This window comes from Emys orbicularis, chromosome 3 (assembly GCF_028017835.1).
Source record: "Emys orbicularis isolate rEmyOrb1 chromosome 3, rEmyOrb1.hap1, whole genome shotgun sequence".
Classification (NCBI taxonomy): Eukaryota; Metazoa; Chordata; order Testudines; family Emydidae; genus Emys; species Emys orbicularis.
The window spans coordinates 181,886,839-181,901,643 of record NC_088685.1 but is presented as its reverse complement, the minus strand read 5'-3'; the positions used below and the strand labels follow the sequence as shown (position 1 = coordinate 181,901,643).

The 14,805-nt window shown below is 41.2% G+C and overlaps 1 protein-coding gene across 2 annotated transcripts in view; it reads right to left on the bottom strand.

Moving 5' to 3' along the window:
* Positions 1 to 14,805, bottom strand: part of TTC7A (tetratricopeptide repeat domain 7A) — a 287,398-nt gene that overhangs the window by 93,895 nt on the left and 178,698 nt on the right. For both annotated transcript variants that reach the window (XM_065400900.1, XM_065400899.1), the window contains exon 16: positions 222 to 338. In XM_065400900.1, the coding sequence (XP_065256972.1) occupies positions 222 to 338 (117 nt within the window). The remainder of the gene's footprint in view (positions 1 to 221; positions 339 to 14,805) is intronic.

Below are 14,805 nucleotides of genomic sequence, written 5' to 3'. Positions count from 1 at the left end.
TTTTGAAAATCTTGGCCAAAAAGTGATTCTTTAACCTCAAATCCTTATTTTTATGAAGGTTGGAATTATATATAAAAATAACTCTTAAGGTCTTGGCTTTACTATATATTTTTTAAAAATTGTATTATTTGTTGCCTTTCTGCAGAGCAGAATATCTTGAAAATTAAATCATAAGTTAATTTCAAAGCTCAAATTTGTCAGACTGCACATAAAAAACTTACCTGTGCTGTGAAAAGTTATATACCATCTGCCACATACGCAACATGTGTCTACAGGTCACCAGAGCTTCTTCAGGTCCTTTATGCACCCGTTCTAGCTTTACTTTGGTGAAGAGTAAGCTACAAGACAAAAAAAAAAAGAAATCACTAGACTTTGCCAGGGTCTCATGCACAGAGTACACAGATCCATCAACACTCCGGCTGGCTCCCAAACAGATAGCATTGTCACTTGCTTTCTGCATCTGGCTCAGGGGTGGAGTGGGGGAAATAGCCTCACTAGAAATATGAGACACGTCTCTTTAGTTCAAGTTTGATATCCCACAGGAAATCAGAGCATTGACAATACTCCCTGACCACAGTCACATTGGTGGGACAGATCTAGCAAGGCAGTATTAGAAACAATGCATTTCAAAGCTAACCAGTATTTAAAAACACCATGAATCTTTTATTTTAGACAGCATAAAAAACCTCATAAGAATTGCCATAATGCACAGGTTGCCAAGACCAATGATCCTTCTAGTCTGGGATCCTTCCTATGGCATTGGCTTATAACATACATTGCAGAGAAAGGTGAGTAATAAACAAAACCATCCCCTGTTTACACCTGACCAATTATGTAATCCTATCTGCAGAAGGGAAACATTTCTTCCTGATCCTAGCTGGTGATCATCTTATGCCCTGAGGCAAGAAGGTTGATAGCCCTTATAAATTTTTGTCCTAGCTAATATAACTGCACATTCTATTCTTATTCCTAGAGAAACTGTATTTTCACCGAGTGCTGACATGCAGCAGAATTAGGGCACGGAGAGGTTATAAGAAGGAATCATTATTGATACAACCTATCAGTTGCTGCTAGAATGCCACTTAACTTACTTTGTTTTTTTAATTGGTGAGATACTAAGTTTCTTATTTACTAATTTAAATTTAGCCCTTTCCTTTATATGTTACTGTAAAATCAAGGCAAAATACTGAATTTCTAATTAATTCAGTACGATAGCAGATTCATCTAAAATAGATATACATTAAAATACAGCAGTAATAAAATAGGTCCCTGGTCCTCCAGTCAGAACTGTGAGGATGGACCCTATGCCCATGTGGAACCTCACTGACTTTACACAGACAAGTTGTCTCAAAAGCAGACAAAACCCAAACCATGGTAGTTTTATAGATCAAAACCAACACCTTCAACTGCACTTGGAAATTAACCAACATAGACTATGGAGCACAGATCTACAGTAATATGCAGAGTGGGCAGTCACATTCTGCACTAATCAAAGTTTCCATGTGGCCTTCAGATGTAATCCCAAATAGAGCACATTTCAGTCTGGAGGTGACATGGATCACTATGGAGAAGTCCACAACTAAAAGAAACTGTAGCAATTTTATACCCAAACACAGAAGAAGAATGCACTCCTCAGAACATACCGAAGCAGTCAGGATCCAACAAGACTCCCATGCTACAAATTTAAGTGAGAAAAGGCAGCCAGGAACAAGTATCCCCTTGGACATTTCCTCTGGTTGCTTCACTCACCCACCATTATTTCTGTCTGATCTGAGCTTGAAAAATGCTAGTAACAACATATCAAGTGCTGAGACATGCTGAGCCTCCCATTAAAATCAGGTGCTCCCACTAAAACATGGATGCTTATCAACTTTTAGGATTTGGTCCATGGATAATAAGAACACCACAAATGCTACAAGGTGTGCACTTAAAAATTAAATTTGGAGATGGCACAAAAAATGGGAGTGATAAATAATAATGGGAACAGGCTGATGCCTTGGTAAGATGGGTTCATTTGAACAACATGTTTTAATACAGCCAAATACAAGGTCATACATCTAGGAGCAAAGAACGTAGGTTATACTTATAGAATGAAGGACTGTATTCTGGAACACACTGACAATGAAAAGGACTTAGGGGGTCATGACAGATAACTAAATGAATCTGAGCTTCCAGTGCAAAGCTGTTGCAATGAGAGCAAACACAATCCTCAGATATAAAAGTAGGGGAATATCGAATAGGAGTAGGGAGGTAGTATTATCTCGGTCTACGACCTCAGTGAGACCATTACGGGAATACACTTTAAAAAATACTGAAAAATTAAAAAGAGTTCAGAAAAGAGCTAGGAAAATTATCTGAGGTCTGGAAAATATTCCTTTTAGTGAGAGACTAAAGAACCTCAATCTATTTAGTTTATCCAAGAGAAGGTTAAGTAGTAACTTGATCACAGCCTACAAGAACCTACATGGGAAAGAGATTTCTCATATTAGATTGTTCTTTATATCTAGCAGAAACAGGCATAATGAGATCCAATGGTTGGAAGCCACATCTAGACAAGTTCAGATTAGAAATAAGATGCATATTTTTAACAATGAACATTAACCATTAGAACAACATAGCTAAGGATGCGACGGATTCTCCATCATGGTCTATAAAGCAAGACTGTATCTCTTTCTAGAAGACATGCTCTCGCTCAAACATAAGTTTTGGGCCTGATGTAGAGATCAATGGATGAGGTTTTCAGGAATCTATTGAGCAGGAGGAGTCACATGATACACACCAGAAAAGCGAGGACAAAGAGCAATAATCAGTGGGTGAGTCTACAGTCATGGATGTTACAAACTACCAAATACAATATTAATGGAATAAAGGAACATTGGGATGAAGCAACTGGTGCCATACCTGTGAAGATGCTATAAAGCGAGGATATAAGAGTGTTTCCTTTCTCTGTCATATCTATCTATATAGATAATGTAGTTACACACAGATAAATGAACCGTATTACATGCTTTAACACAGCAATTAAACACTAAAGAGACAAATACATGCAATTATTTCTCTTCTCATCATTAGACCACTTACTTGTTTACACTCAATGTATGAAAGCTTCCTTGGATGAATATGCAATGTTCTATTTCAGGAAAGATAGTAATTGGGAAAAAAACAACTAAGTCTCAGCAGGACATTATCTTCAATCATGAGACACAAGCACACAAGGGTAGAAAAAACACTTAACTCTTTAGCAACTATTTCTGCAGTGGAACATTACCGAATCTTAAAGAGACCAATACTGGGTTAACTGCTGCAACAGTTAACCATTGGTAAGAGTTGTTCACATTATGTTATAATATCATTAACAAGGCTGGTGCACAAAGGGGAACAACATAAATGGCACAAAGAAACGGAAGCTATCTTGACAATAGAAGCACTAGAGATGCAGTAATACATAACGGTTGTCAGGTGGAAACGAAATCAGTACATAAGACTAATTATATTTCCTAGCTTCTCAGAGGTTATTACAACAATAAAGAAGAAAACACTCAAATTAAATAGATGACAATGTCACTTTGATCTCTAGCTCTTGATTTTATTCTGAAGATAGAAATACTCTTGCTACAAATGAACCCAATGGATCTAGTTTCCCATCGGAGTGTACATGCAACTCCCATCAACAGAAATAAAAGTTGTGTGCATAGTCTGGACTTTATTGTGTTTTGTTAATATTCTTTTTATTGCACTCTTGTAGGGTGCTTGCAATATTAATTGAGTAGACTCATAACAGATTAAACATACAAAAATAGTATTGCAATTATCAGTATAGAAACGGATAATTCCATTACTCAATGGAAATAAAAACAAAGTGATTTTGGATAAGGCAAATTGCTAGTATCCATGGGTAGGAAGAGAGAGAAAGATACGCAGATCATTCTTGCTCATGAGAATAATCCCAGGGAAGATAATGATGGAAAATAACTGGTAGCTGTTCTTCTATTTTATGTTAGATAGTAAGATCCTTAATGTAGGTTTCTTTTGTTAAATTTTATGTCTGTGCAATGCATAGAATAAAAGGGTCCCAACCCCAAATATGAACCTCTAGTCACTACCACAATACAAATAAATGACAATGTTAATTATTTCAAATTAATTCTTTACAAGATTGATTTTGATAGATGGATTAGTTTGTACAGAGCTTTACAGTTAGATTTCACTTGCACTTGCAGAATATGCCCAAATATTCTTGAGGGATTTCTGAATTTACAGGTCTAGTTCCTCAGCTCCTCTTATATCCCCTTTGTACTGCTCCAAAATCCTAAAGAAAAAATAAGTCTCTGTTTGAAACTACAGTGGTCCTTCACCAATTGTTATATCTTGCCTTAAAGTGAGATTCTAAATTCTTTGGGTCGATGACTGCCTTTTATTGGTGTTCTATTTCTAAATGCTTTATAAAGGGTTAATAAATGTTATTAGCATGCTACAGACATAAGTGCTACTGTTATAAAGAGCCATAAGCAGTAGGTGATGTTATGGATGGTTATGAATGGTTATAAACAATGGTTATCAACAACCTATTGACCTTTTGGACTCTAATATATAAAAATGGATTACCCATTCATTAAAGCACATATTAAGCATTTATTAAGCCTTTATAAAATATTTATAAATGGAATCTGAATATTAAATATGATGCTTTTACTGTGTCTGTACAGCATCTAGCACCATTAGATCTCTTGGTGCTACCATAATACAAATAATAACTACTACTACTTTGGAATCTCAAAAAGCCATTAGAGCAGGGGTTCTCAAACTGGGGGACCCCTCAGGGGGTCGCAAGGTAATTACATGGGGGGTCGCGAGCTGTCAGCCTCCACCACAAACCCTGCTTTGCCTCCAGCATTTATAATGGTGTTACATATATAAAAAAGTGTTTTTAATTTATAAGGGGGGGGGGTCGCACTCAGAGGCTTGCTATGTGAAAGGAGTCACCAGTACAAAAGTTTGAGAATCACTGCATTAGAGAATAATGAGCACTACATAATAATTTAGCTTTATGTACTGTCATTCACCACTCTTTTTTGGCCCCCAGTTCAGCAAATCACTTAAACAGGTTCTTGAAGTTAAGCAGATGCCTTGGTTTTTTACTGAATCCGGGCCATAATCTGTTGATGTCTTCTTTCTTTAGTGGCCCAGATTCTCTAAATCCTAAACCTAAATACAGCACTATTTTTTTGAAACACTGAAGAAAGAAACAGTGATATGATCTCCCAAAATATGTAGAAAATTATCTAAATTAATGAGTTAAAATACTGATTTATTGTATCTAGATTTTTTTTTAAATGATAAGATTACATGTGTTTAAACAATACTAGCACATTTAGGAACGCACATCACAGAGACAAGAGAAATCTGGTTGCTACGTGCATCTCTGAATGAACTACTGAAGTCTATGCTGATCAAGCCATTGAATTAGTAAAGCAAGGCAGAGTTTTCTGGATTCCCTATGCAGAACACCAAAAAATTTGGCGGGTTTCTGAGTGACTATTACATTGTTTTGTTCATCAGACCCATTAGCAATGCGGTAAGTACTTCATAGAAGCAGATAAAGACAGTGGCTAGATATTTGAGAAGTAATCTGAAGAAGACAAAGAAAGAAAATTACAGTTTTCTGAAGAATTAATAAGATGAGGAAAGAGTACCTGAAATTCCAGAATATGGAGGAACATAATTTTCCTGAAAAGGGGAGCTAGCTATAATCTAACAAAGGTAGCCTTTCACCACCAATAATCCGTTTATGTTTTGCTACAACAACAAACAACAATTTTCATGGTGGAAACTATTCTAATAAGAAAAAATAACAAATCTAAATGCATGGCTGTTTCTTAAAAACTTAAAAAAATCAAAAATCAAAAATCTCCTATGTCTTGAGACAAAGTGTTGAAAATTTGGGGTTAAAAGAAAGATTTATTGGGGGGGAAAAAAAAAAAAGAAAAAGGGTGGACATGTCAGGGAGTGGGAGGATAGGGCATAGAAAAATAGTGTGGAGAATTGAATGCTGAATTCAAGCTCTCTGTCCTGATATTCAAAGGCCTACGTTAGAGTTCTACCAGAGAGATCCATTTTCCTTCCAGACATGACCTCTCATAACAGTTATATTCCAGTGAAGCTACGAAACTCCCATTCAACATGGGGAGGCTTGTGAGTGTAGGAGATGGAACTTTCATAGGAGCTGGACCTAGACTATGGAACTTACTCCTACACGAGATAAAAATGACTATAAACCTCATCATGCTCACAACTAAATGCAAATAGATTTATCTGGCTTGGTTTTCCTTTAACAAGGTACACCTCACCCCCTGCTACTTCTCCTACAGGAGAGAGATATTCGTTATTATTATACTTATTAAAATAATTGTGAGGTACTCAGATGGTGAGGAGGGTCATGCAAGCGTTTAGACTGACTATTTATTTGTTAAACTGTGACTCTCAAGTCGCATGTAAAATGTGACTTAAATGATTAAGGCTGCAACAAGAAAATTCAGGCAAACTTATTGCCTCTCTTAGGATCATAAACCCACAGATGAGAGCTCTGAATTAGGATGAGGACCAAGTTAGCAGTAACTGGGTAACTTTACCATTTTAAATAATAAACAGTACCTCTTTCAATCTAGCACTTTTTCATCAGTAGATTTCAAAGTGCTATACAAAGATAGGTAAGCACAAGGACCTGTGTGGGATGCTTTTTCTATGGGATTTTAGAAAGGATAGGTCAGTACCAAGACACAAACAGAAAAAGTTCCCTTATTTAGTATTAGGATTCCCCATCACTTTTGGTCCCTATAGATTGTAACAGCATTGCTTGTTTTCTCACTTGGCTTTATGTCACTGAATTGTAAAGTTCAGATGTGGAGTTTTGGGCCAGACCTCTCTCTAGTCACAGGCATGTCTCAAGCTCAATATTGGACTGTTTAATGTATGTATTCTTTGAAAACCCTTTTAAAGCTATGCAAAGGACTAGCTCATTAGGCTAAGATGTGTCTTGCTCACTTGGTCAGGGTCATACTGATTGACAGATTTGGGAAGGAATTTTCCCTTTAGGTCAGATTGGCAGGGATGCAGGGGGAGGTGGGTCATCTTCCCCTGCCGCATGGGGTGGTTTGCTTGCTGGGATCACCTAATCAATTCCCTGCCATTGCAGGGACCTCTGGCATTGGTGGCACCGTGGTCTCTCCTGTTCTCTACCTTAGTTTTCTGAGTACTGAAATGTTTTGGTCTCACTAAAGTCTTTGGTCTTAATATAGGGGTATCTAAGGGTATGTCTTCACTACCGGCCGGATCGGCGGGCAGCGATCTATCCAGCGGGGATCGATTTATTGCCTCTAGTCTAGACACGATAAATCGACCCCCGAGCGCTCTCCCGTCGACTCCTGTACTCCAGCTCGTCGAGAGGCACAGGCAGAGTCGACAGGGGAGCGGCAGCAGTCGACTCACCACGGTGAAGACACCACGGTAAGTCAATCTAAGTACGTTGACTTCAGCTACGTTATTCATGTAGCTGAAGTTGCGTAACTTAGATTGATTCCCTCCCCCAGTGTAGACCAGGCCTAAGTGAAACTTAATGGCCTGTGATATGCAGGAGGTCAGATTAAAGCTAATGTAAAAGTATGTCTAATTTTAAACACCCATTTCTGTCCAAGTAGAAGATCAATGATGTCTCATAACTTAGCAGTCATCTTACCAGCTGCAGCCACCTTGAAATCATATTAGAGAAATCCATCTCTATAATTTGCTGAAGTGTGCACACAACTCCTCCTTTGCCCTTTGGCTTGCATTCAGTTCTTTCTTTGCTTATAATTTCAGGGTACACAAGATATTCACTTGGTAAACCTGAAAAGCCTTTTCAATCTTCACTCTTTTTGGCAAAGCATGAAAAGCAAAGCAGTGGCAGTTCCAAGTTCCACTGACCTCAATGCTACTTTTGCTTTTAACTGTAACTGACTCCTCAGGCAAGAGAGCAAATATCAGCCACCAGTGCTTTTGCTAATAACTTTTCCCTGAGGATCCAGACTTTACAAGGGTTATAATCTAATTTATTAATCCTCTGTATTTATAGCTTATTCCCAACAAATGACTGGATCTGATCCAGATTTTGATCACCTCGGACTATTGAGAACTAATTTGATCTGAGTTTATCTACATTTGTATTTAATGACTCCTAAATGTCCATATGTCAGTACTGACCATTAAGTGCTGAACTTCAATATATTTCTGTTCCCACAGAATTAACGTAACTGATGTGGTAATCCCTAGAACCATATATTTCCTTTTCTCCAGCTATAAATCAGGTAATATAAACAGTACAAAGCAATTATTATTTTCAGGTAAAATATTGTAATTTTGTTTATAAAGCACATCTTTCTCCATCAAGTCTCATAAGGTGCTGTACATCATAATAAAAACATAATAAAAATGGAATTAGAACATTTTAAAATTCACACAGAAGTAGTTTCACTATGAACGAAGAGGGAAACATATGTGGTTGGAGGGTATTAAATGTATAGCAAAAAGTGGCTATAATAAAAACACATCTGTAGTAAAAGAGCTGAGGTGTTTGTTAAAAAGTGGGGCAAGATGAGCTGGGATGGATATTGCAGGAGAAAGAATTACGCACGCCAAGTTAAGATGCGACCTCTTACGACCTGAGGGGTAGCAATGGGACACCTAAAAGGTGGTGTCAGAATACACATAGCTGCCCTAATGAGGCTCAGGGAAGAAGTCTTGAATATAATCAGGTTCTATGTTGTTCAGTTTTTAAAATCAAAGAATGCCAACATAAAACCCAAACTGCTACTTTGCCCACAGCCAGTGTAAATAACACAGGGCGGACAGAGTATGATCATGATTACTCATACCAGTTATTAAACCATGCTGCTGCATTCTAAGCAAGTCGGAGTAGCAGAGCTGTCCTGCTGTCAACTGTGCAAAGAGGTAGTTACAATAATTCAGCCTTATGTTCACAAGAGCATGTGTTGCTGCAGAAGCTCATCATGGGAAAAGGAGGCACAGACCACTCATGAAAAAAAATTTGGACTCAGATCTTTCTACAGGAAGGGAATGATGGAAAATGACACTAAAACTCTTAACCTGACTCTCTTCCTATGAAAGAATCCCTTCAGTAAATTGGGGTAGAGGGAGCAAAGTCACCTATTAGTATTGTTCATTATGATTTAGATTGGGATGGTATTCATTATGTGGTAGATACTTTCCAAAAAGAGAAAGGCCAGAGTTCTGTCTTCCCAATGTTGAGACAAGGGAACTCTTATGCATTTTCCTAATTTAAGTAAAGCACTGACAATACTTGCCCATAATGGTAGTTCCTGTTTTAAAAAGTTTCAGTAAGTCACACACCACTTGCTTTAAACAACCAGCATGGACAAGGGTTCAACAAATGGTTGACCCATGCACATCCTCATCACACACTCAGGGAAGGAAACTAATTGGGAGCCACTGGCTTGTGCAGTCACACATCCCAGACTCAGCTGGTCTCAAAGATTATCACAAACTCCTCACAGTAATTAACTGAAGAAATTACCAATGCTGAGAGGCAATTTGGATCAATTGCTACCAATCTCAAAGAATTCAGAAAGATGGTTAGGTGAGGCAGGAGCATCGGAAGCTCCTTAAAAGTGGGGGAGGACCACCTGTGCCTGCCCCTTCCCCCAAGGCCCCGCCTCTTCCCCCGTGGCCATTGAACCAAACTAAACCCTGTATAGAACGGAACCATATAAACCCTGTATATAATGGAAACCACTTCAAACTGCCACACACCTCCAGCATCCCTAGTTCCAGCACCTATGCCCAAGGCCCCGCCCCAGCGCTGCCCCTTCCTCCCAGGGCCCCGCCCTCACACCACCCCTTTCCCCGAGCTCCTGCCCCCCACTTGCTCCTCTCCACCCCTCCCCCGTTGCTTACCCTTATGACCAGTAAAAAGTGATGGAGCCATGGCCCTCTGGCCCAACCTGTTCCAGCACCCTGAGCTAAGGACAAGATGAAACACACATATCCATGCACACCTTTAGCTAGTTTTGTAAATTAGAATCCAGTAACAAGGTACCCAAAGACCTTATGAAATAAGCCTTTGTCTAAGTCTCTTTTCAAATGAATCTCTCTACCCTGAACTCCTTAATCTACCACACTGCCTAGAGAGACAAGGCAGGTGAGGTAATAGCTATTATTGGACAAACTTCTGTTGGTGAGAGACAAGCTTTCAAGCTTACACAGAGCTCTTCTTCAGGTCTGGAAAACTGAGGGCAGATCTACACAACAGAATTACTTTGGTATAACTATGTTGCTCAGGGCTGTGAAAAATCCACACCCGAGTAATGTAGTTATATGGACTTAAGCACTGGCGTAGACAGCGCTTTGTTGGTAGGACATCTCCCGCTGACCTAGCTACTGCCTCTCGCGGAGGTGGATTAACTACGCGGATGGGAGACCTCTCTCCCATCAGTGAAGAGTATCTTCATTAAAGCACTACAGCGGCACAGCTGCACCGATGCAGCATTTTAAGTGCAGATCTGCCCTCAATCAGGCCATGTCTACACTAGCGAGCTTACAGTGGTACAGCTGTACCGATGCACCTGTGCCACTGCACGATCACTCGTGTAGCCGCTCTGTGCTGATGGGAGAGAACTCTCCTGCTGACATCATAAAACCACCTCCACAAGCAGTGGCAGCTACTTCGGCGAGAGCCGCTCTCCTGCTGACAGAGCACTGTCCACATCGGCGATTCTGTCAGTGTAACTTATGTCACTCTGGAGGGTGTTTTTTTCACACCCCTGAACGACATAAGTTATACCAACAAAAATGGTAGTGTAGACAAGCCCTCAGATTGCCCCAGCTAAATACAAGGTGGAACAGATTGTTTAGCTTAAGCAGTTAATACATATTTCAAGGGAACATTCAAGGTGAAGTGACCTGTTAACACCCCTCCAGTCACAGGGAAGAAATGAGTGGGGGGAAGCAGTTGGGGTGTGTGTGTGTGTGTGTGCGTGCGCATGTGTGCGTGTTTGTAAGCTCGAATGCTAGTCTGCACTACAAAATTAAGTCAACCTAAGGGTATGTCTACACTGCATAGTTGTTGCCAAAACTTCACGGGTACTTAAAAAAGCCCCCCCGCGAAAGACAAAAGTTGCAAAAGTGCCGACAAAATACCGCAAAAGAGTGTTCACACACGCTAACTTTTAGCGACAAGGCTGTGTCGACACAGCCTTGTCACTAAAAGCTACATAGCGTAGACAAGCCCTAAGTTACGTCAACATACAGCCACCACAATAATTGAATTGGTTTTACACATCCACACTTGGCTCCTTGTGCCGGCGGTGCGTGTCCTCACCAGGTGTGCTTGCACTGATTTAACTGCCAGAGTTGGGCATTGTGGGATGGGTTCTGAAAGGCAGCAACAAGCAATGTAAGTAATGCAGCATCTACAGCAGTGGTTCTCAAACTTTTGTACTGGTGAGCCTTTTACATAGCAAGCCTCTGTGTGCGACCCCCCTTTTAAATTAAAAACACTTCTTTACATATTTAACACCATTACAGATACTGGAGGCAAAGTGGGGTTTGAGATGGAGGCTGACAGCTTGCAACCCCCCATGTAATAACCTTATGACCCCCTGAGGGGTCCCGATCCCCAGTGTGAGAACCCCTGATCTACAGTGACACTGCATCAACCTAACTACATTGACGTAAGTGCTATGCCTCTCGCAGAGCTGGAGTTATTAAGTCAGCGTAGTGGGCGAGTTACATCAGTGGGAGCTACATTTTAGTGTAGACGCTTACAGAGTTAGGTTGATGTAGACGGTCTTACGTTGACCTAATTCTGTAGCGTAGACCAGGCCTCAGCAACAGAAGCTGGTCTAATAAAAGATATTACATCACCGGCCCTTGGTCTCTCTAATATCCTGGGACCGTCACAGCTACAACAACACTACGTACTGTGCCTAGATACAGTATTCATCAACAGAACTGTGTTAGCCACTTGTGGTTGGAGCTTCCCATAAAACCCTCAACTACCATTAAGATTTTTGTTACATGTGCCACTCCTGCCTTAAGTAAGACATCTGCTATTACAGATACCAATTTCTCTTCCCTAAAGGATCATTTTAATCAGAAATTGCCAATGCAAAAAAATCAGACAGACCGACCTTCTTTATGCAAAGAATGAGAATAAGTGTTGAGTTATCTTGGTTTATCCCCATTGTTACTGGTACATTAATGTTACAATATAATTGGAATTTGCTTAAATCATTATACAAGAGAAGGATATCAGCCAACCACAGCCTGGGAAAAACAATCAAACAACTCTGAAATTATTCACACTTTGCCCTGGTCTACACTGGGGGGGGGGGGGGGGGCGGGAAGAGGTGGGGGGAGGAGGTTCGACCTAAGATACGCTGACTTCAGCTATGTGAATAATGTAGCTAAAGTCGGCATATCTTAGGTCGACTTACCTGGCCGCGAGGACGGCAGCGAGTTGACTGCTGCCGTTCCCCCGTCGACTCCGCTTCCGCCTCTCGTGAGCTGGAGTTCCGGAATCGACGGGGAGTGCGATCGGGGATCGATTTTATCGTGTCTAAAATAGATGCGATAAATGGATCCCTGATAGATTGATCACTACCTGCCGATCCGGCGGGTAGTGAGACCTGCCCTTTGTGTGTCCTAACTCAACTCTTCCTTTCAGAGTCAGCCTTTGGGCCCTGCAAGGCCCTTGACCATGGCTTGCCCAGATCTAAGCAAACTAGAAATGGAAAGGAAAATCTGATGTTTTATTTAAAAACCACTACTGCATGTTTGTTGCTGTTTATCTTGTGAAGAGAGCCTTGGTAACACATAAGTCAATATGAACTGATTGCTAGGGTTGAAAGCTGAGATTTTTCAAAGGGGCCTAAGGGAATTAGGCACCCAAATCCCATTGAATTTGAATGTGAGTGGTGCACCTAACTCCCTTAAGGTCCTCTGGAAACCCCAGCCTAAAGGAGCAAGCAGGGCCCCACTGTCAGAGGAGGAAGTGAAGAATCTAAAGATTTCCTCCCCCAGCAGAGGCACAAACATGTGCATTCAAACACGATTTCCTTCCTCTGCGAATGCGTGCACACACACACTTTTTATGTAAAAAGAATTGATTATGTTTGGGTGTGTCCCCACGAAACACCTCCCTTATCGGTTCCCAAAATCTCAGGCCAGCCCTATGCATAGTGGTCTGATAACAGATGGCAGGAATTAGATCTATTTGGGGCAGGGAGGCAACAATAAATTGTCTCACGGACCTACCCAAAAAGCCAGTTCTGTTTCCTTCCCGCAGAGGCCACCCTCTCAAACACTCACTCACTTTTTGATCCAGTCCTTGAGTAACAGTTTCAGCCTGAACCTCACTTCCAAAGAGACATCAGTGGAAAGTCAAGGAAAACAGTAGCACAGATCCAACAGCTGGTGACAAAAGCTGAGGGCTGATTCTCAGGCCTGGTCTACACTAGGAGCTTATATCGAATTTAGCGCCGTTACATCGAATTAACCCTGCACCCGTCCACACCAGGAAGCTACTTAGTTCGAAATAGAGCTCTTTTAAATTCGACTTCTGTAATCCTCGAAAACGAGAGGAGTAGCGCTAAATTCGAAATGGCAATATCGAATTAGGCTAGGTGTGGATGGAAATCGACGGTAATAGCTCCGGGAGCTATCCCACAGTGCACCACTCTGTTGACGCTCTGGACAGCACTTCGAGCTCGGATGCTCTGACCAGCCACACAGGAAAAGCCCCGGGAAAATTTGAATTCCTTTTCCTGTCTGGCCAGTTTGAATCTCATTTTTTGTTTGGACAGCGTGGAGAGCTCAGCAGCACTAGCAACGATGCAGAGCTCTCCAGCAGAGTTGGCCGTGCAATCTAATAGAAAGAGGGCCCCAGCATGGACTGATCGGGAGGTGTTGGATCTCATCGCTGTCTGGGGCGATGAGTCCGTGCTTTCAGAGCTGCGCTCCAAAAGAAGGAATGCAAAGATCTATGAGAAGATCTCTAAAGCCATGGCAGAGAGAGGATACAGCCGGGATGCAACGCAGTGCCGCGTGAAAATCAAGGAGCTGAGACAAGGCTACCAAAAAACCAAAGAGGCAAACCGACGCTCCGGATCCCAGCCCCACACATCACGTTTCTACGAGGCACTGCATTCCATCCTAGGTGCGGCCGCCACCACTACCCCACCAGTGACCGTGGACTCCGAGGATGGGATATTGTCCACGACCGGTTCCTCCTCGGAAATGTTAGGTGACGGGGAAGATGAGGAAGGAGATGAGGAGGACGAGGCAGTCGACAGCGCTTGCACCGCTGATTTCAACGACAGCCAGGAGCTCTTCATCACCCTTACCGAGATCCCCTACCAACCGTCCACAGCCCTTACCCCGGACACCGAATCAGGGGAAGGATCAAGCAGTGAGTGCTTTAAACATCTAAACATTTCATTTTAACATAAGTGGAATATTTATATTGTTAAGAATGGGCTTTTCAGTCACTCAGTTAAACATAGAAACTTTTATTTATAACAAAACAGGAATAATAACTATATCAGTAATTTGTTGTTCATGATTTATTTGGCTTAGTAAACTTTTTACTACTAACTATGTATAGAAAATCAAGTACTGTCCGGATATTCATGATTAGTCCACAACACGGCCCCTCCACTCTGTAGTCCGTTATGCTCAACTTAAAGGAAAAGGCGGTCAATGTGCCCGGGAATGGACAGACAGTCCTCCTGGGAT